We start from the raw sequence: 22,582 nt of genomic DNA, 5'->3' as shown, positions 1-22,582 counted from the left end.
TTCGAATCTTTATCAAAAACAAAAATACTTATTATGTTTTCTTTTTCATTTAAATGTTTTAGGTATGTCTTTGGTTTTAAACTTTAGTCCAAATTATTATTCAAACCCCAAAAACAAATAATTGTTGTAGATTCTTGGGAAAAAAACAAGTTAGAACTGTTGAAAACAAAAATTGTTAATTGTTTAGGATAACGTCAACTAAAAAAAAAAAAAAAAAAAAAAAAAAAAAAAAAAAAAAAAACTCAGCCATTTGAAATTCCTTAACTGACGTGGATAATTTCTAAGGATAAATATGAATTAATTAGTAAATATAATATTATCCATACATAGATGATTTTAATCCGAATTTTACTCCGAAGTCAAATGTTTTTTATTACATTCCAAATTTATTTATTTTCTCTTAAACTTTCCTCCATTATCCATTTATAACAGAATATAAACAGATATTTAATAGTAAAACATACTTGTCGATAAAGTTAATAAAATAAATAACCCTCATACCTTAAAGGCTTATACCACCTCTGCCTCGTTTAGTTTAGGGGGCTTATTGGGGTGTTGATTTCTGAAAAAATTTTAAAATTTTAAGATTCTATTGTTATTGGTTTGTAGATTCTTATATTCTTAGTAAACGCTCATGTTATTGGTGTTGTGATTTTGCAATTCAATTAAAATATGGTGTTATTGGTGTATGGATTTTGTAATTCTACTAGGATCGGACCTGCGGTCCACCACAGGAGAATATTGATTTACATACGTTGATTTTAATATTGTGCATGTTTTTAATAGAACGAATCGTGTAGTGTACTTATAAATATTCCTAATAACAAATTGTAAAGAAAATATTAAATTGTTTATAATTAAACCAATCATATTAATTATGATTTATAAAATGGAATTTTGTGTTTTAGAATTCAAAAATTAGACGAATCATGGGAATTAAAGCAGTCAAAATAGGTCCAAAACCGCGGGTCGAGCCCAAATCATCTCACTATTGAGCAGATTTGGGAAAATATATTAAACCCGCAAAAAAACGGGCCACATGGATTGATTCGCAGTGGGTCATCGGTTTTCATCCGCCGGTTGGCGGATCAACCCGCATGATAGTATTTATTGATAAAAATATAATTTATTCAACATGTGGTAGTTTAAAAAACTTTTAATAAACAAAATTATAATATTTATAAATATAATGATATATAAGATTATAATCTCTAAATTTTTTCTAATTTATTTATTTCTTTAAATTTTGGTTACTCTAAAATTATTTAAACAAAATCCACGGATAACCCCGCAAATCAGCATACATTCGCGCGACGGGTTTGTGTTTCATATATGCTACCCGCGGGTCGTGCGGACAGACTAACTACATGCCAAAATATATTTTGCCTATTGCAAAACAGGCTTAACGGGATGAATCAACTCGTTTTGACAGCTCTAATGGAAATATTATTTAGTCATACAACACAATGGAGTTTGGACATAGGAATAATCGAATATGTATCTTATTTGTTAGATGAGAGATTGAAAGGTGAAATATAATGATTAAAAAATAATTAATATTTTTCATGATTCACAAAATTTAATAAATATTTATCATCTTGTTGAATAATTCTAAAAATCATATTCAAGAAATCTTTATAATTTGAAAATTAAACTTCTTTGGTAAGATATAAGTATGAAAATACCATAATTTCGATTTAATCTAATTAAATTAAAATTAGTTACATATATTTCATATCTATTTAATTTACATGACCAAAATAAAAAAAAATCTATTTAATTTATAAAATAGATGGATTAGTTGTGATAAATTTTCTAGAAATCTCTAGAAGCAAGTAAGATATCTTTTAATTAATGATAACTGACTAAAATAAGCAAAATTAATGTGAAAAACGTTGATTATTATGGAATTAGTTCCAAAAGTATATGAACAAATATATTATACGTAATTAATGTGTAACATTGTTTGGAATATGATTTTATAATTAGTTACCATAAGTACAATCAAATTTTATTTGATTTCCATAAACATTTGATTTTAGTTTGATTTTTCATTATTAATTCGAACTTATATTCCAAAAAATTTTCAAAGATCCGATTTCAGAATTTCGGGTCAATTTTCTGATTTTGACCCGACCCATTTACATTTGTACTTCTCTTTTAATAGTATAGAGATTTAAAATCTTTTGTTATTCAAAAAGTTGTGTATTTATTGATTTTGCAGTTATGTCAAACTCTAATGTTATTGGAACAATGATTCTTTACATGTTTACTCATTAATTAACAAAAACTTCCAAAATACTCTAGTTATCTTATGTATTTTAAAAAACCCCTCTCGTTTCCACTATCTAATCATCGGCTCCAAAATAGAAAACAAACACAAAAAATCCAGACATTCCATCCATAGTATATAGCAAACAAAAACCGTATAAAAACAAAAAGCCATGTTCGTTAAAAGAACAAAAATCAAAAACGATGTAACCAAATTCTCAGCTATTTCATTAACAGTTCTTTGAATTAACTTCTCAGCAGTCTTTTGTCAACTCAATCTTTTCCATGAGATGATCTGCAACTCTCTTTTCCATGAGATGATCTGCAACTCAATTTTTTTCCATGAACAAGTCACGAGCAAAGAACTGGTAATGGCTATAAATATTATTCATTAAACGAACCGAAAACAATTAATCCAATTTGATATCGTAAAGCAATTTAAAACTGTCTCAAAATAATAATTAAAAAAAAATCTAGAAAAAGCAATACGAGAAAAGAAAAAAAACAGATCATTCAGAACTAATGTTGCTTTGGATCCAACCGTAGCGCTCTTCAACCGACATATCCGCAAATACATCTGTCATTCCCAATGAGTATATAAGGATAACCGCTTTAAATTTGATACGCTAATCCAAATTAGGAACCTCTTTCATAGCATCCCAAATTAGGTACTTCATTTTGCTGTGATAATGCTTGTGGGTTTTTTGGCATCCACATCTCTCAATAAGAATTGGTAGTATTCTATGTTCAACCGTTGCCTTATTTACTATACCAGAAGAGTCACGCCATTCACGTTGAATACCCTCGACAAGCAGCTCTATCAATACTTTGGTTTCTTCTGGACTCCACTGATTATATAGCTTTTCTTTGTCACCCATGATAATCTTATTCGAAAACTATGATAGTTAGTAACTTAGTATAACTAAGGGCATGCTAAACAATCAATTATATAACAAACGTAACTTGCAAAAGGAGACAAAATAACAACTTTTCCATAATATAATGTAAATAAAATGTATCAAAACTATGATGAAGGAACAAAAAAAGATAGTTTTTGTCAGTGGCGGATCTAAAGAGGAGAGGGGTAGGGCACGTGCCCCATACTGATTTTTATAAAAAAAGTTTTGAATATTACTAGTAATTATTACTTAGAGCAATCGGTGTTTGGTGCCCCATTAGAAAATAAAGTTCCGGACTTCGATCTTTGTAGTCTTACTTTGTTTTCTCATTTTTTTTTCCCACAATTCCAATTTTCTTTTTGTTTGTTGTACACATACTTCCTTTTCTTTTTATTCTGGACTTCTTTCATGTTTTTCTATTTTCCTATTGATTCTATTCTACATTTTTTTCCTTTTTATTTTATTTTATATACCAAAACACATTGATTCTTTAGTAATTTTTATAACATATCACTATATCAGTTTCAAGTCACACTATTGTAAACCAATATAATCTAAATTCTGAAGAAAAATATAAATATATGTAGTGAATTTAATAAATTTTTGTTTCAATATTTAGTTTAAAAATAGAAAAATCAAGTAAAATGGTATTCTTCTTATTTTTTTGCAGTTTTTATATATATATATATATATATATATATATATATTTTTTTTTTTTTTTGACATCTTTGAATCGACAAGGTCCGATCCATAGCCAATCCCTACTACGCGGAGTAACGCGATTTACTGGAGTCGAACTCCGGTGGAGAAGGCGGAATCAAGTGAAAGGCACATCCCCCGCAGTTTTTATATTTTTTAAAACTCATATTATAGTATGTGCCCCACATTAATATTTGTTCTGGATCCGCCCCTGGTTTTTGTACCTTTGCTCGCCACAGATGATGATTGGAGAATATGAGTTTTACTCTACGTCAAACCACCATTATAAACAAATAAACATTCCTTATTAAAAGATAGAATATTTGGAAAGCAAGCATATCAGATATTATTTTAATAAATTTTTGAAGAAAAAAGTCATCAAGAATCTACGACAACCCATAAAATTATTGTAATGATTTCACAAATTTGTGTAAACAGATTTATTAGAATCCACAAAAATCTTTAAAGATTTAAAAAATCTCTCAACTTTTGAAATCCACAAACTTTACACAAATCAACATCCCAATAAGCCCCCTTTAGTTTTCTCCTCAACAGACAAAATAAAAAATAATATATCTATATTAGTAAGTAAAGAATATAGCTTAATAATGTATATTATAATAGCAATTTTATTAACTTTAACTCGTATATATGATGTTATATCTTAATATGTAAGTTGTATATATGATTATTGTTTTGTATTATGAAATTGTAAAATGAATTAAAAGTGTCTTAAGAAATATTAATTGAAATACATAACTCTAGAAGAAATATGAATTAATCAATTAAGGTATTATCCATAATTTATCCATATGTTGGTCATCGTAATTATCCATAAATTGGTCCAAGTAATTATCCAGGTCAAAGATACGTTTCCAAAAATCTCTCATTTAATAACCAGATACAAATTCTCGACCACTATAAATACGTGCTCTCTCTTCCTTATCAATATCATATCAAAGTTTCTCAAATCTTTTTTTCACTTTTGATATTCTTTTAACCGTTTAAAACTTAGTCTTTAACAATGGAGTTGGATCTTTCACCGAGGTTGCCAAAGAAGGTGTACGGAGGAGACGGTGGTTCGTACTTTGCATGGTGCCCTGAAGAGTTGTCAATGCTCCGAGATGGTAACATTGGAGCCGCTAAGCTCGCTCTTGAGAAGTATGGCTTGGCTCTTCCTCGCTACTCTGATTCTCCTAAGGTCGCTTATGTTCTTCAAGGTTCGTGTTTTACGATCTTCCTTTTGATCACTTCACTCTCTTTTTAATGTTTTAACCAAAGTTTGTCTTGATCATATGTCTTTTGTTTGTTCTATATATGTACATAAAGTTATTTGTTCAGATCTGATAAATCATAAATCACTTTCTTAAAAGGGTTCTTAAGTAGTATGATTTTTTTTGTATCTACGAATGTGCTAATTTTTTTTCTTTCATTAAGCCGTGATTTGGAAAAATATGATATAATTTGGTGATTGTAGAATTGTGATGAACGTAAGATTAAACTATCTAGAAAAATGATCCAAAATAAAATTTTGACATGTAATTAGGGTTCATATTTCATATATTGATCATGGTCCTTTTTACTTATTGTGAAATATATGTTTTGGTGGTCATAATATTGTGATCTAGCCAATGAATATAGAGTTTAAGGATTAATATATATATTTTCTTGTTACCATTTTTAGGAGCTGGAACAGCTGGAATCGTGCTCCCTGAGAAAGAGGAGAAAGTGATAGCAATCAAAAAAGGAGACTCCATAGCTTTACCTTTTGGTGTAGTGACATGGTGGTTCAACAATGAGGACACTGAGCTAGTCGTTCTCTTCCTCGGTGAGACTCACAAGGGTCACAAAGCAGGACAGTTCACAGACTTTTACCTAACCGGATCCAATGGAATCTTCACTGGATTCTCAACTGAGTTTGTTGGCAGAGCTTGGGATCTTGATGAGTCCACCGTGAAGAAGCTTGTTGGTTCTCAGACCGGTAATGGAATCGTGAAGGTTGATGCGAGCTTGAAGATGCCTGCACCAAAGAAAGGTGATCGTGATGGGTTTGTGTTGAATTGTTTGGAGGCTCCTCTTGATGTTGACATTAAGGATGGAGGAAGAGTTGTTGTGTTGAACACAAAGAATCTTCCTTTGGTTGGTGAAGTTGGTTTTGGAGCTGATCTTGTGAGAATCGATGGACATTCTATGTGTTCTCCTGGATTCTCTTGTGACTCGGCTCTTCAAGTTACTTACATTGTTGGTGGAAGTGGTCGTGTTCAGATTGTTGGTGCTGATGGGAAGAGAGTTCTTGAGACTCATGTGAAAGCTGGTGCTTTGTTCATTGTTCCTAGGTTCTTTGTTGTCTCCAAGATTGCTGATTCTGATGGCTTGTCTTGGTTCTCCATTGTGACCACTCCTGAGTAAGATGTTATTTATGTTTTTTATCCTTTTTTTGATTGATTAATAATGTTTTACTTATATAGTTTTTGGTGCTTTTTGGCAGTCCCATTTTCACGCATTTGGCCGGTAGGACATCGGTGTGGAAGGCGTTGTCGCCGGAGGTTTTGCAGGCGGCGTTCAAGGTGGATCCGGAGGTGGAGAAGGCTTTCCGATCTAAGAGGACCTCTGATGCCATTTTCTTCCCTCCTTCCAAGTAGATAAATGAAAGAAAGGAGAAGTGTTACCGGTTTAGTTACTTTTATTGTTTAAGCAAGTGTTGTGGTTATTATTTTCTTTGGGTGTTTTTTTTGGTTTTTATGAACCGGTGCTTTCTTCCCTTGTTATGATTCAAAATATATAAGAAATGAAAAAAATATTTCTTCCAAAAAAATTATTTCTTTAACAGTTAAAAAATTGATAGATTACTTTTATGATGTGATGAAGTAAAAAACTCTAATTTATTTAATGGATACTTATATCAAATTGATAAATTTATTTAATCACCTATTATACTATAGCATTCTTGTTTCAAGTCTATAATATAAAATTTACTTGGACATATTTTATCACAGAAAAACACACAAACAGATTATCCTATATTTATTATTCAGGTAAAATAAAATTTAAATCTAAAACTGTTCAAACGTGAATATTATGATATTATCTAGTTGTTTGATATTAGCAAGTTTTGAATATCTTCACTAGATATTATAAAAAATCCACATAGAATTTGGTAAAATAATCAAACAAAGAAACGTAAAATTGCACTCCCCGTGAACCGGACTGACTGTTCCGGTTATGGTTTGGCTTATTGGGTTTCGGTTTTAGAAAATAGTGTAAACCGGGACTCGGTATCGTTGAAAATGTAAGAACCGGAGATCAATCACTTTACTCTTCTCTCTCAATCACAAAGCTTTTGCCAGATTCCACAATTCGATGCCGTCGACGAAGATCTTGGTCTTATCCAGAATTGAAGAATACCCTCTTCGTCGATTTTGTTCAGAGACTGATTCGTGACGAACATAATCAAACGATGAAACCATTTTAAGCTCATCGAGAGATTTCCTTAAAATTGTCTCGTTGTTTGAGTGTGTTTGTTATGAATAAGACTCTGAACCACTCTAATCACGAATTCGACGGATCAATGGAGATGGGATTGTGTAATTCAGTCTCAATTAAGTATTATAATCAAAGGATTTGGTTTGGTAATGGAGATTTGAGAAGATGTCTACAAGGTGTTCGATGAAATGCGTGACAGAGGAAAAATGCAACCAACGATCGTGATTTACAATTATCCTTATTGGGTTCTTATGCCTAGACGATAATCTCTGTCAAGCAGCGACCTTTTTCATGGTAAGATCTGATCTTTAGCCATTTTTCATTCTCGATAAGTTTATATATGCAGAATAATGGAAAAGCTTTAATCTTTGGGTTGTTTAACATTACAGATTAGCAATTTTGAGGAACTAATATTCAAATATTGTGGAGAAGTTATGATTTTTTTTCTCTTCTTTTATATGATTCTTCTCCAAAACCAAACCACTAGATAATGTGAAAAAGTTATCACCTGCTCCATTTCATCAACTCCATCTTCCTTGTATTAACAATCTCATTTCCTGTATGTATATATACTCTTTGAGAATCTGATTCTATCATCACAATCATTTACTTCAAACAACTATCTTTGCTTCTCTGAGTGATCTTCTTTCTTGTTCAATGGCAGGTCAAAAGATACTTTCTTTACTGGTTATAGCTCTTGTTGTTACTTTTGCAGCTGCGGCTCGGCTTCTTGATGAAGAAGATGCATTCTCAGCTACCACAACAACCTCTGGCTCTGGCTCAACTGCTGGGTCAGGTTCCACTGGAATTGGTTTTGGTGCAGGAACAGGGTCAAGTGGTTCAGGTTCCACGGGAATCGGTTTTGGTGCAGGATCAGGGTCATCTGGTTCAGGTTCTACTGGAACCGGTCTCGGTGCAGGTACAGGGTCGATACCATTAAGTGGTTCAAGTCCTTTGACTACAACTGGTTCTGGTCCTCTACCAACAGCCGGTTCTGTTCCTGGTTCTTTAGTGGGTGGTGGTTCTGGTTCTTTACCAGTCGGTGGTTCAGCAACTGGTCCAGGTGGTGCGGGTGCCGGTCCAGCTCTTGGTGGTGGTGCGGGTGCTGGTTCAGCTCTTGGTGGTGGTGCGGGTGCCGGTCTAGCTCTTGGTGGTGGTGCGGGTGCCGGTCCAGCTCTTGGTGGTGGGGCGGGTGCCGGTCCAGCTCTTGGTGGTGGTGCGGGTGCCGGTCCAGCTCTTGGTGGTGGGGCGGGTGCCGGTCCAGCTCTTGGTGGTGGTGCAGGTGCCGGTCCAGCTCTTGGTGGTGGTGGTGTAGGTCCTGATAACACATTGGTATTTTTTATGCACGATATACTCGGTGGTTCAAATCCCACTGCCAGAGCCGTAACTGGAGTCGTCGCGAACCCGGCTTTAAGCGGCCAACTCCCATTTGCTAAACCCAACGGCGCAAACCTTCCTGTAAGCAACGGAGTTCCATCGAACAACAACAACAACGGGATTGTCAACAACAACAACGTCCCTTTCCTGGTTGGACTCGGCGGAACCACGGCTAACATTCTCCAGAACAACAATAACGGAAACAACATTTTAAATGGTTTCCCTGTTGCTAGTGGCGGTCAGCTCCCAAGCGGTTCTGCTCTTCAGATGCTAATGTTCGGGACAATGACAGTAATCGATGATGAACTAACCGAAGGCCATGAGCTCGGATCTGGTTTGCTCGGGAAAGCGCAGGGATATTATGTTGCGAGTGCCATTGACGGAACTAGCCAGACATTGGCTTTCACTGCGATGTTTGAGAGCGGCGGTTATGAAGATAGTATAAGCTTCTTTGGGGTTCTCAGAACAGCGGTTTCGGAATCGCATATAGGAGTTATGGGAGGTACCGGAAAGTATGTGAATGCGAGGGGATTTGCGATTCTGAAGACGTTTACAGGATCTAGCGGGACGCAGCAGAATCAGCCGCATCAGTTCACTGATGGGCTTGAGACTGTTCTCGAGTGTACCGTTTATCTTTCGTACTAGTTTTATTTATCTTCTTCTGTTGGAGTTTGGGAAGGTTTGGTGTGTATGTGATGTGTGTCCTTTGTAATCTACATATGAAACTTGTGTAAGAAAATTGTATTTACTTTCTTTTTTAATTCCTGATATTACTGATTTCTTTGGAGCAAAATATCTATCTTTAAAGTATTGAAGTACGTTTATTTCAAATATTTATCGTTTCGAACTTTCGATAATTAAAAGGTTATGGAATTCGGTTTTTGGTTTGGATTTTTTTTTCTTGGAATTTTGGTTTGGATCTAATATAAAGATCGAGTGAAAGTATGATTTCACTTCACATGCAAATTTTGAAAATATTCAAGAATACGAGCAGCCAATACCATCTCGATACAAGTTCCAATCGCTTTTTTAAATTTTACCACTAATTTTTTGGTCAATCACTTCGTGTCAAGTGGCAAAGTTGAGTTCTTTCCCACCGAGTTTCAACATGTTTTAATACACTCATTTTCAACAAATAATTCAACACACCACTGCACTTATTCAACAAGGCATTATAAATAGTCTAAAGCTTTCGAATATGTGGTTAGGCACATCGCAATCTTCAAGACCCATGAATCCATAAATCGATAGTTAACTAACGACACCAAACCCTCTAGGCTCTAGTCCGTAGCCCTTGTGCCTTATCACTCTCAAAATATCCCCATCATGAATATTCATGATCATATGTTATGCATTACTAATCAATTCAGTGATACATTTCGTAAAATGTTCATTCACGTAAACTCGTATATATCAATACTCGATAATATGAACCACTCAAAAAAAATTCGCGATCGATCTCTGGCTCATAATGAAGGTTTAAGCAAAGGTATTGCTAGCTTGCAGAACTCTCATAATCAAACATCGACAAAACTATATGGCCTTAGACTACTTACAATGGTGCTTTTTAAAACAGATGAAATATTTATTCAACTGCTGAATCATTTACAATGGTATGTTGCAAAAAAAAAGGAAATGACGTGGAGTAAACAGAGTTGAATCTCTTCAACGGTGTTGAACCAAAACATTTGGGCCTCACAATGACCACGTGGCAATCAATGAATGGATGAATTTTTTAATTATATGATAATATATAGATAATGACACGTGTTCTGTTTTTATTGGATACTGAGATTTTAGATATTTCTTATCCAACCCAATTATTTGAGATCAATTATTTCATAAAATATTAAATTTTATGTTATTTTTTTATACCAAAATTCATCATTTTTTATATTATATAAATAGAGACTTGTTTCACTTCATTTGGAGACATAAAAAAAAAAAACAAATAGAGACTTGTTTCACTTCATTTGGAGACATAATATGTATTTAATGTAGATAGTCTTAGACAAACTAGAAGGCCCAATAATTATCACAGTCAACATCTCCCACAGTGCGAGGGGATAATACTAAACAGTGTGAATTATAGAAGTATAAGTAAATAATAAGTTAAGGGATCTAATTGTAATTAAGTTTTACCCTAAACCCTTAGCTAAGTCTTGTATATATATGTGTAATCTCTCATTCTACGTTTAATAAGAATTATTCAATCCTTATATGGTATCAAAGCATAAAAGCTCCTAAGACCTAATTTTTATTTTTTTTCATCTCTTTTTCTCTTCTAGCCGTCACCATGTCTTCCTTTGAGAATGCTAGTGAGACAATTTCTATCAACTCAAACACACTCCTCCATATCAATATGTCCAACGTTTTCAAGCTGACAACACAAAATTACCTCATGTGGAAGCTCCAAGTTCATTCTCTCCTTGATGGGTATGAGCTTGTTGACCACCTTGATGAATCCAAGGAGGCGCCGTCTCCCACAGTCACGGTCGGAACAACCACTTCGACGAATCCAGACTACACCAAATGGCGTCGCCAAGACAAACTCATTTACAGCGCACTCATCTGCTCGATCTCCTCCGCTGTTCAACCAATTGTTGGTCGCACCACTACCGCTGCTCAGATCTGGACCAAGCTCGCCAACACTTATGCGAATCCGTCCCGAAACCACATTCGCATATTGAAGGATCAGCTCAAGCTCTACACCAAGGGCTCCAAATCAATTGACGAATACGTACAAGGCATAGTTACCCGATTTGATCAGCTTGCTCTCCTTGGTAGTGAGCTTGAACACGATGATCAAATCGAACATGTTCTTGAAGGACTCCCTAAGGAGCACAAGCCCATCATCGACCAGATTGCAGCCAAAGACAAGACGCCACAAATCAGTGAGGTCCACGAGAAGCTACTCAACTACGAAGCGAAACTTCTTTCCAAAAACCAAGTTGTTTCGTCCACGTTCTCTCCGGTCTCTGCAAATGTTGTTCAACACAACAACAACTCTGGAAATCAACAAAACAACCGCAACAATAATAACAGCAAGAGGTACAACAACAACAACTCACCGTGGACTCCAAACTAATACCAAAACCGGTCTGAGTCTCGTGTTTCTAAGCCATATCTTGGCAAGTGCCAATACTGCAACACACAGGGTCATAGCGCTAGACGCTGCCCTCAATTGCAATCACTGTAAGCAGCAGCTCCTCCGATGCCTCCTAATCCGTTCCGACCCTGGCAGCCATGCGCTAACCTCGCCGTCGGCTCACCGTACACGACAAACAATTGGCTGCTTGATTCTGGAGCCACTCATCACCTGACATCCGACCTTAACAACCTCTCTCTTCACCAACAATACAATGGTGGTGATGACGTTATGATTGCCGATGGTTCAAGCATGACCATCTCTCACACGGGTTCAACACTCCTTCCTAACCAAACTCGTTCATTACTTCTAGATAAAATCTTATGTGTTCTTGATATTCGGAAGAATCTTATTTCTGTTTATCGCTTATGTAACACTAATAAGGTTTCTGTGGAATTTTTCCCCGCTTCCTTTCAGGTGAAGGATCTCAGCACGGGGGTCCCGTTACTCCAAGGCAAAACTAGGAACGAGTTGTATGAGTGGCCTGTGACATCTTCTCAAGCGGTGGCGTTGATGTCTTCTTCAGGTCCAAAGCCGAGTCTTACAAATTGGCATTCGAGATTGGGGCATCCTTCTTTTTCTATTTTGCAAACTATTATTTCCAAGTTTTTGCTTCCTATTTCTTCTTCTCCACAAAAACAACAATCTTGTTCGGAATGCCTTATTAATAAAAGCCACAAACTCCCTTTTTCACAAACTTCAATTGTCTCCCATCGCCCTCTTGAATATATCTTTACTGATGTTTGGACATCTCCCATACACTCTATTGATAACCAAAAATACTACCTTGTGCTTGTTGACCACTTCACCCGCTACACATGGCTATACCCGCTTATACGCAAATCCGATGTCAAAGATGTTTTCATTGCTTTTAAAGCTCTTGTTGAGAATAGATTCCAGACTCGTATTGGTACATTATTTTCGGATAATGGGGGTGAATTTGTGGTGCTCCGACCCTTCCTCTCAACCAATGGGATCACTCACCTTACATCTCCGCCACATACGCCCGAACACAACGGCCTAGCTGAGCGCAAACACCTTCATATCGTTGAAACTGGGCTTACGCTTCTTTCCACCGCGTCGGTACCGAAGGCGTATTGGTCTTATGCGTTCTCAACAGCCGTCTATTTGATCAATAGAATGCCAACACCGGTTCTTTCCATGGAGTCTCCATTTCAAAAGCTATTCGGGTCGTCACCAAACTATGAAAAACTAAGAGTCTTCGGTTGTTTGTGCTTCCCATGGTTAAGACCATACACCCGCCATAAACTCGATGACCGATCTCAGTGGTGTGTGTTCCTTGGGTACTCCACATCCCAGAGTGCATATTATTGTCTCCATCGTCCTTCATCAAGAATATATGTTTCCCGACATGTTCAATTTGATGAAGACACATTCCCTTTTCAAGATACATTGTCACCAAATCGGGAAACAGAGCTCGTCACTCCAACACATCCGTCGGTGATTCCGCTACTCCGACCACCAGTGGTACGACCGCCGCCGGTTAGCTCACCTCCGTCGCCCACTGTCGAACCTGTTCCTCCTCGTGAGACGCTCATAGATACTCGTGTGGAAAGACAACAATGGCAGCTCCCAAAGTGAAAATGTGGGCCTAATTCAAACAGGCCCATTAAACAATTTAAATCAGGCCCATGAACAAGCCCAAACATCAAACTCAACAACTCGTGCACCTGCTCACCAGCCTTCGTCGTTTTCCTCTGAATCACCAACTTCAACACAGACACCGACCGGCTCCTCCACACGAAGAACAGGACCCCCCAGCTTGGATCTTCACCCGTCATCACCACGATCATCCGATTCTCAGGTATCATCTCCTCTCTCTTCTTCTTCCGCTTCTCTCTCCGAGCCTACTGCTCATTCTCAAAATGGGTCGCAGACCTCGACCCAGCCAAATCGTAATATAATTGAGCCCACTGTTCCACGCCAAAATGAGTTGAATCCCACGACTCAGAATCAGCTACAAACAAATAATCCACCACAAAACCGAGCCACGCCTACTCAGCCACAGAACCAAATATTAGCACCACCGGAAAACATCCACAAAATGAAAACCCGAGCCAAAAACAATATTACAAAACCCAAACAAAAATTCAGCCTTACCGTCACAGCAAATAATAAACGACCTCCCGAACCGACTACGATCAATTAAGCCTTGAAAGACAAAGATTGGAGTAAAGCGTGTTCCACCGAATTTGATGCACTCATGGGTAATCATACATGGGATCTCGTTCCTCCTGCTGCAGCACAAAACATTGTTGGTTGCAAATGGGTATTCACAACAAAGTTTTTCTCCGATGGCTCTCTCGAACGATACAAGGCGAGACTTGTCGCAAAAGGCTTCCATCAACAATACGGGAAAGACTATGCAGAAACGTTCAGTCCCGTCATCAAATCCACCACAATCCGCCTTATTCTCGATGTTGCAACCACCAAAAATTGGCCAATCAAACAACTTGACGTTAACAATGCTTTTCTCCAAGGTGAGCTCACTGAAGAAGTATACATGTCTCAACCACCAGGCTTTGTTGATAAGGACAGACCAGCATTTGTTTGTCGTTTACGGAAGCCGATCTATGGCCTCAAACAAGCTCCAAGGGCCTGGTACATGGCACTAAAACAATTTCTCATTCATTCGGGATTTATAAATTCGATGGCCGATACTTCGCTATTCATCCACAGCTCGGGAAATACCATCACATATGTTCTTGTCTATGTTGATGATATTCTCGTTACTGGTAATAATCCCATGATGGTAGCAAATGTTTTAGCCTCATTTGCAGATCGCTTCTCCATTAAGGACCCGACAGACCTTCACTATTTCCTTGGCATCGAAGTTACACGCTCTCCTACTGGTCTTCATCTTATGCAAAGGAAATACATCACTGACCTTCTTACCAAATACAACATGCTGGATGCAAAACCAGTGACTACACCGTTGCCGACCACACCAAAGCTTACACTCACGACCGGGGACAAATTACCTGATGCATCACAATATCGCTCTGTTGTAGGCAGCCTACAATACCTTTCTTTTACCAGGCCGGATATTGCATATGCTGTCAACAGGCTCTCTCAATTTGTTCACCAACCTACAGATGCTCACTGGCATGCAGCGAAACGCATACTCCGATATCTTGCCGGGACGACAACACATGGTATCAAACTCAACTCCTCTTCCCCTATGGCTTTTCATGCCTTCTCCGATGCAGATTGCGCTGGCGACAATGATGATTATGTATCTACCAATGGGTACTTGATCTATCTTGGCCGTAATCCTATCTCATGGTCGTCAAAGAAACAAAAAGGAGTTGCCCGTTCATCAACCGAGTCGGAATATCGGGCGGTGGCAAACACAGCGGCTGAGGTGCGCTGGTTATGCTCTCTCCTATTTGAAATGAAGATCTCGTTACCGACAGCACCGGTGATCTATTATGACAACATTGGCGCAACATACCTATGTGCCAATCCTGTTTTCCACTCTAGAATGAAGCATATCGCCTTGGATTATCACTTTGTCAGAAATCAAATACAAGACGGTATGTTACGAGTATCTCATGTCTCCACCGATGATCAATTGGCGGATACACTGACCAAACCACTCCCTAGATCGAGATTTCATCAAGCTTGTGTCAAGATTGGAGTCACAGAGTTACCTCCATCTTGAGGGGGTGTATAGAAGTATAAGTAAATAATAAGTTAAGGGGAGATCTAATTGTAATTAAGTTTTACCCTAAACCCTTAGCTAAGTCTTGTATATATATGTGTAATCTCTCATTCTACGTTTAATAAGAATTATTCAATCCTTATATGAATGACACACTAGGAATATAATGATGCTTTCAGTAAGTTTTATCTCAAATATACGATTCAATTTTAAAAACTAGAAAAAAATTCGTCTTCACTTCCACTGTGTTTTCGTAGTTCGTATCGTACGTAGTTCTTAAAGAATAAGTAATTTATATAATTTGTTTACATATACGTAGTTATTATATATGGCATGCCATTCTAAACTATATTAAAGAGAATGGCATGACATGCCATTACCCGAAAAGTTATAGCTCAAGCATCCATCTTCTTCATCTGGAAACAGAAGAATAACATGGTTCATATCCTTCAAGATACCCCTCCGTCGATCATCTTCCGATGCATTGACTGCGAGATGCGCAACATCATCACATCCCAAAGACACATGAAGCATTTAAGACATCTCATGCTTCTTTGGATTCAGTAATCTTATCCAAGTTAACTGCTCAGTATTGTAACCTTGTTTTTATTTTTATTTTTTTTGTCAAGATTACTTTAATTTAGGTAATGCGATCTTGTAATATCTTTACATTTTATTTCTAATGATATTATTTTTAGCGCCAAAAAAAAAAACTATATTAAACATTAAGAAAAAAATACATTTGAACAATGAGATGATAATAGATTGACAAAATGTCAAATGGATATCACTTGTTATGCCTCAAATGAAGCAAAGCATGTCATGTTTAAAAAGTGATATAATGATTAATGTTCTATCATTAGTTGCCGTCATAGGAGATCTTTTCTTGGTGGGAAACTTGAAAGGAGTATATGACATAATGATGTTCAGTCATTTAGTTGCAAATTTGCATGGTGGAAAGTGGAAACTGTGAAAGAAGTTTTGTAGATAAAATAGTTTAAAATTATATAGACTTATATAAAAGTTATCAGAATTCACCAAGAAAAGGAAATTTCTATTAAAAGTATAGAAATTTTAATTATTGGTTGATAACTATAGTTTATGAGTTTAGTATAATTTTGGATATTCTGAACGAGTTATGTAGTTACTGATTTTAAGTTATATTGTCCTCGTCTGGTGGCAACGCGTGGGTTTAGTAAACAACATGACCCAGATTCGAATCTCCAATTTTCGTTGTATATAACTCTGATTCATTCAATTAATTTAACATTTCATCAAAAAAAAAAAAAAAATTACTGATTTATCATCAATTCATGACATTTTAGGTTGAAAATATAAATAGATGAGATATTTAACACCAACAGAGGATATGTGTAGACTTAATATTTTTGCTACGTTGTACAATGTGAATTAATATTTTTGCTACGCATTTGTATAATGTGAATTAATATTCTAGAGACGAATAAATTTTCTTACATCGTAGGATATATAATATGCTTTATCTTTAAGATTTCTTATGTGTTGACTGTTGAAAAATCAGCCTACCAAATATATCCAGAAAATCGTATAATATATTAATTTCTCATAACTTTTGGCTTTTGTATCTTTCCGGCCGCCCAAATAACTTTTAGTCTAAAGTATTCCATAAAACAAAGACAAAAACAATAATGAAAATCCAAATTTCGCTCCTTCTTCCTATCAATTGACACTTCTTAGTTCTTATGCCAGAAAAACAAAATTCACTGACACTAAATACTAAATATCCTTAGGTTGTAAATTGGAGTATGTTTTTATCAAGATTTTTGTATTAATACGTTGGTTTTTATTTTTTTTATTTTTGGTAAAAGGTGAAATTAACATTGGTTTTTTAATATTTCACTGACAATAAACTCACATATAACCAAGCCATGCCCTAGCAATATCTTAAAAGTTGGCTTTAATCAAACCAAAAAATATCACGTTTGAAGTATCACTAAGCAAGCTCTATGATTAACTAAGACATGTCATTTCATACTGTCGTTAAGTTTAAGAGATATCAGAACCAAATTCGACCCACCGTGACTATGATTGAAAGAGGCACATGTCCCTACGACACTAAAAGAAAAGATAACTTTGATCAAAAATTTGTAATTAAGTGTTTTACTTTTCACTGTTTCTGAAATTATAAAATATCAACACAGCACGCCGGACAATTCAATGGTCCTCATGTTAAGCATCCCATTATTCAACCTTTTCCCTCATTTTCTCCGATCCCCACACATATGCAAGGCACTTGCCTATATATATCTTTAAATACTCTACTAATATTATTTGAGTACATTTTTAAAAATGACTTCAAAATATTCAATATTACAAAATATACAATTACAACTAATTTATTTAAAGAACATAAAAAAACGATTAATCACTAAAAAAAAGTATGTGTTGCATCAAAAAAAGTAAATAATGTTAATTTGAGTTATTTATATGTAATAATTACAAAATATTTAGTTATAATTTTATATTGAAGCATAATATTCTTAAAACGTATTTTTCAAAATATTAAAATATTTTTAATAAATAAATTAAAAAGAAAAAGCAGGGATAATATTTAAAAATAAAGATGCTCTAATCAATATCGGTTTATATTTATCATTCTCTTATTTTAATAGTATTATATATAAATATTTTATTATTTTAATAGGATTAATATTTTTTAATCGTTCGCATTACTGAATGAGTCCTAGAGAACACAAAGAACTCCAAAAGCAAGTAAAAAAAATTGTCCGTAAAGGATTTTTGCATGAAAAAATCAGCTCATGTGAGGTTTCCGCTTTGCTTATTCCTAAAAAATGGGTCTTGATCTTTTGATGTATTGATAGTTGTGCTATATATGTATATAATCCCAATACAAATTGGAATAGGAATAACCGAATAACATATGTTTTTTCTAATTTTGATTTGAAAAGCGGCTATAATCTATTTCGCATGCAACGTTGCGATGATTAGAAAATGACGTTTAATATGCATAAATGCTTTTTTGGATGGCTTGTAATGCCAATAAGTTTGTCTATTGCACATAACACATATCTACGGATCATGAATCAGACTCTTCGTTCGTTTATTGGCAAATTTGTGGTTGTTTATTTCAATGATATATTTTTATAGCTTATTTTTGACGGAGCATCGACAGTCAAGAAAACGACATTAACAAAACCACATGACAACAAAATCGAAAACCTCGTTAAATAAGGGTTACCAAATCCTATTAACAAAACTGAATAAAAATCTTGTCAAAATAACCAATCCGATAACATAAACGAAACTGAAAATAAAATATTCAGATTTAGTTTTCCCATATCAATACATATCGTAATCAAAATAGTATATGAAAAATTGATTAACATCTAAAATTTTATTTCAAATTTCAATTTAAAATATATCTTTTGTCAGAAAAATTAGTTAACAAAGATAGTTAATTTTCTATTTCTCTAAAAGTTAATAGGTCTTAAACAAATTTAAGAAAACCCAATTATATGTTTTTGGACAAAATAAAAACAAAAATTTTAAAATATAGTTTTACATGTTAATTAAAATAATTTTTTTTGTCAACGAGTTAAAATCAATTTATTAAAACTAATAATTATATTGAATAAAATTCAGGATCAACTAAAACTGAACTTCAATTTCATTATATATATATATATATATATATATATACAATTTTAATGTTTCCATCTATATTTTATGGTTTTTTAAACACAAATTGCTATTTTTGTTTTTCTTTTTCGCCAATTTTGATGATATCTATTATGGAGTAGATATAAATTAGATAAAAGTTTTGGGTGAATTTTCACGTTGTAATTTAAATTAGAAAATGAGCTAAAATAATGGAGAACAACGAAACAAGTTGGAAGCGTTCAAATAGAATGAGAAAAACCGGAAAGCTTTGTTAAATTAGGGTCTCTTCAAGACAAAATTATGGAGTAAAATAGCTTAAATTAGAGATGTTTGAATGTGAGGTAAATATAACTTTGTAGCCTATGTATATATAAGTACACATTGTAGGTTCTTTTTATCTTTTATAACACCATCAATTAATTTGTAAAATCTAAGATGAGGAGCCCCTTTCAACTCTCACTTAGTATTCTAATTTTCTTCATCATTTCCCTTAGAACTGGGAAGTGTCGCTGCTTTTTTAATTGCAAACAGAAACAGTAATTTTTTTCTATTTACAAGAAAATTCGAATAATTACAATAAGAGCACTATAATAAATAACAAAGGGTAAATTTCTTAATAATAAATGCCTGTTCAGAGTTTGTGGTATACTACTATTTTGTACTAGTACCGTTACCAAGTTATAACATGAATAAAGCATGATTGGTAGTATGTGTGTTTAAGTAGTACTATATGTTAATAAAAAAATTATGGTAGAAGTAATTACATTGCCACTTTAAAATTAGTAACTCATTTTTTAAATATATTGAGAAGAAAAATAAAAAGGTAGATTCTAAACTTGTTCACCTTTTTTTTTTTTTTTGTCAACAACTTATTCACCTTTTATTAACCAAACAATCAAAGTAAACGCTTTCATTTTATGCAGAAAAATTGCAATTTGGTTGAATTGAATTACGAAAGTTTCTAGCGATGTATATCACAAGACACAATATTCATTATAAAAGTTAATTTTAGTTTTTATCATGAACAAATAAAAGCAAGAAAACAATGACTTGAACATAAACCCCTTCTGGACCAGAACTCAAGTACAAACATAATTTAAATCTTAATCATCCACAATTATATACAAAGTTGCATCATATATACATGTGATCTTTATTTTGTTATACATAAAACTTCACCGAACTAACTAGATTCGTGTAACGTTCTTACGACTGAAAACTTCTCAAAGTGCTAAGAATGAAATTTAGTTGTCGGAAAGAAAAAAACAAAACCACCTGCTTCAAACATGTGTATATATATGTTAAACAACACCACCTTAATGTCGCATTGATACGAATCACAACATGACATATGTCTAATGACCGTAGCGTTTGAACTAAATAACAAGAAAACAGATTAAGATTTGAGGAGTGAATAATTAGGAATGTGAGGAAATGGAGCAGAAGAAGAGGAAGGCCAAAGCTGAGCGAATTTGACCTTTGAGATGCTTTCTACTACTCCGACAGGTGTTATCTTTCCGACCACTGTCACCTTCTTTGTCGCCAAATCTATGGTGTATGACGTCACCCCTGTCCCATAAACAAAGTTGTAAATTTCATTAACAATTACAATTTATCCATAAATTCGTCATTTGATAATTCTTGATTCAATAAAGAAAAAGTTGTTGCTCAGAAGCATCCGATAATTAGGAAAAGTCAAAACACTAACTTTCAAAGCTCTTAACTAATATCCATTTTAAAAATATTTTTATTCTGAAAAAATTAGATTATAATTTACATATGATCGTCTATTCGTTGAATGTTTCATTTGAATTGTATATATTAATGTTAAGGTTAGGTTCTCTTCAAAAAAAAAAATTGTAAGGTTAGGTACATTAATAAGATACTTAATTCTGCAGAATGAAATTAAGAAAAGATTCTTATATAGTACCTTCCATTTTGGAGATATGCTTTCTAACCTTCCCTTCACATCCCTTGCAATGGATCGATACCCTCAAAACCACAACCTGCCAAAAATAATAATTAAATAAATAAAAATAGGTAGAATGAAAATAACATATAATTAAATATCAACAAATGAAAGCGTTTTTATTTTTATTTTTTCATATATTTATGAAGGCTTATATTATTTGCAGATATATACAACTAAATATGGTACCACATCCACTATACGTAAGAATTAACATGTGAAATATGATTTTTTCCTGACCATATCAAATTATAAAATGTCATTTAAACCATTATTACTTTGGAACCAAGAAAATATAATGGTTTCTACTAATGTTTTTTTTTATATATCACCTTTAATTTCAAACTCTATCGAATAATACATGTTGTTAAAAAACACACATAAATACTTTGGTTAAAGAAGAATAATCAAACCTGGTTATCAGTGGATGGAGCCGGCGATGAAACATTGGTCACAGAAGAAGAAGACGACGAGGAAGAAGAAGAAGAAGATGATGAAGATGAAGAAGTTACGTTACGGTCACGGAAAGGAATCAAATCTTTAGAACGATCCGATGATGATAACCAGAGGTCCTTATCACCTTCTTTCAAAGTCTTATGATCCTTAAGAAGATACCTCCTTGATCTTCTCAAGTCACTTACGTCAGCTGAGCTTTTCCGGCGGATTTGAACATCGCCACCGTGAGCTGAAGCGATCTTCTGACGAAACCCACTTGAAGATTCAAAGGAGTTTCTACAGCTCAAGTGACGAGGAATAGGGATTAAAGGCATCTCTGACGAGAAGCAAGGGACGGTTTTGTCTTTCTTGTTACTAGGGTTTTGACTCCGGAGGTGGCTTTCAAAGGATCTGCGGCCTCCGGTCACCTTCCCGTCGTGGTGAAGTGTACTTGGTCGTACGGCGGTTGAGGCCGGTGAAGAGCAGAAAATATCACTAATCCTCATTCTCTCTTTTTCTCTCTTTTTTTCTATCTTTATCTCTCTTTCGCACTATAAGTCTATAACACTCACTTTCTGTCTGTTGATTTTAAGGGAAGGTTGGTCGTGTGATTATGCAACTAATTGCTTCTAATATGAGTTTTAAAGAGGAAGGTAACGAATCATTTATTTTTAAATTGTTTTTTTGTAACATAAAGTAGATATTATTATTGTAGAATGGGTCCTATCCCATGAGAAGGAGTGTGTGGAAAGCATTTCTTGGATCGATCTGGAATCTGCACCTTCTTAATTGCCATTTTACTTTATTTCATTTTTTTCACTAAAATTTGATTTATTTAATTAAAAGAAAGAAACCCAACAAAGTGATGATACCAACTGATATAATTTAGTTTTAGATGAGGGTTAATAACACTCGGCTAAATTGAACACAAAAACCTATGTTAGGATTTCGCTCAC

At 34.6% G+C, this 22,582-nt stretch overlaps 3 protein-coding genes across 4 annotated transcripts; 2 read left to right on the top strand and 1 right to left on the bottom strand.

The window, feature by feature from the left end:
- Positions 1 to 4,814: 4,814 nt before the first annotated feature.
- Positions 4,815 to 6,616, top strand: LOC9317071 (glutelin type-B 5). The gene is made up of 3 exons (XM_021029481.1): positions 4,815 to 5,089; positions 5,554 to 6,274; positions 6,358 to 6,616. The coding sequence occupies exons 1-3, from the start codon at positions 4,894 to 4,896 to the stop codon at positions 6,509 to 6,511; spliced, it is 1,071 nt and encodes a 356-aa protein (XP_020885140.1). The 5' UTR covers positions 4,815 to 4,893; the 3' UTR covers positions 6,512 to 6,616.
- Positions 6,617 to 7,179: 563 nt separating this feature from the next.
- LOC9315247 (dirigent protein 10) lies at positions 7,180 to 9,539 on the top strand. Of its 2 annotated transcripts, none has more exons than XM_021029480.1 (2): positions 7,180 to 7,646; positions 7,742 to 9,539. In XM_021029480.1, the coding sequence occupies exon 2, from the start codon at positions 8,010 to 8,012 to the stop codon at positions 9,372 to 9,374; it is 1,365 nt and encodes a 454-aa protein (XP_020885139.1). In that variant the 5' UTR covers positions 7,180 to 7,646; positions 7,742 to 8,009; the 3' UTR covers positions 9,375 to 9,539. The 2 variants fall into 2 exon arrangements, with proteins under 2 accessions (XP_020885139.1, XP_002881003.2); XM_002880957.2 differs by having other exon boundaries at positions 7,187 to 7,646; positions 8,068 to 9,539.
- A 10,775-nt stretch (positions 9,540 to 20,314) lies between these two features.
- On the bottom strand, positions 20,315 to 22,339 carry LOC9317070 (protein SODIUM POTASSIUM ROOT DEFECTIVE 3). Its single transcript, XM_002879133.2, has 3 exons — positions 21,605 to 22,339; positions 21,153 to 21,228; positions 20,315 to 20,791 (listed from the first exon to the last, which is right to left on the bottom strand). The coding sequence occupies exons 1-3, from the start codon at positions 22,130 to 22,132 to the stop codon at positions 20,619 to 20,621; spliced, it is 777 nt and encodes a 258-aa protein (XP_002879179.1). The 5' UTR covers positions 22,133 to 22,339; the 3' UTR covers positions 20,315 to 20,618.
- Between the last annotated feature and the right edge of the window lie 243 nt (positions 22,340 to 22,582).

The sequence above is a fragment of the Arabidopsis lyrata genome (genome assembly GCF_000004255.2).
Source record: "Arabidopsis lyrata subsp. lyrata unplaced genomic scaffold ARALYscaffold_4, whole genome shotgun sequence".
NCBI classification, from domain to species: Eukaryota; Viridiplantae; Streptophyta; class Magnoliopsida; order Brassicales; family Brassicaceae; genus Arabidopsis; species Arabidopsis lyrata.
This window is presented reverse-complemented; position numbering and strand designations above follow the sequence as displayed.

Coding starts and splice junctions, on each gene's coding strand:
- LOC9317071 (XM_021029481.1), top strand. CDS start 4,894: ATGGAGTTGGATCTTTCACCGAGGTTGCCAAAGAAGGTGTACGGAGGA. Junction 5,090..5,553: donor GGTCGCTTATGTTCTTCAAG/GTTCGTGTTTTA, acceptor TACCATTTTTAG/GAGCTGGAACAGCTGGAATC. Junction 6,275..6,357: donor TCCATTGTGACCACTCCTGA/GTAAGATGTTAT, acceptor GCTTTTTGGCAG/TCCCATTTTCACGCATTTGG.
- LOC9315247 (XM_021029480.1), top strand. CDS start 8,010: ATGGCAGGTCAAAAGATACTTTCTTTACTGGTTATAGCTCTTGTTGTT.
- LOC9317070 (XM_002879133.2), bottom strand. CDS start 22,132: ATGAGGATTAGTGATATTTTCTGCTCTTCACCGGCCTCAACCGCCGTA. Junction 21,229..21,604: donor CTCCATCCACTGATAACCAG/GTTTGATTATTC, acceptor TATTTTTGGCAG/GTTGTGGTTTTGAGGGTATC. Junction 20,792..21,152: donor GCATATCTCCAAAATGGAAG/GTACTATATAAG, acceptor TTTATGGGACAG/GGGTGACGTCATACACCATA.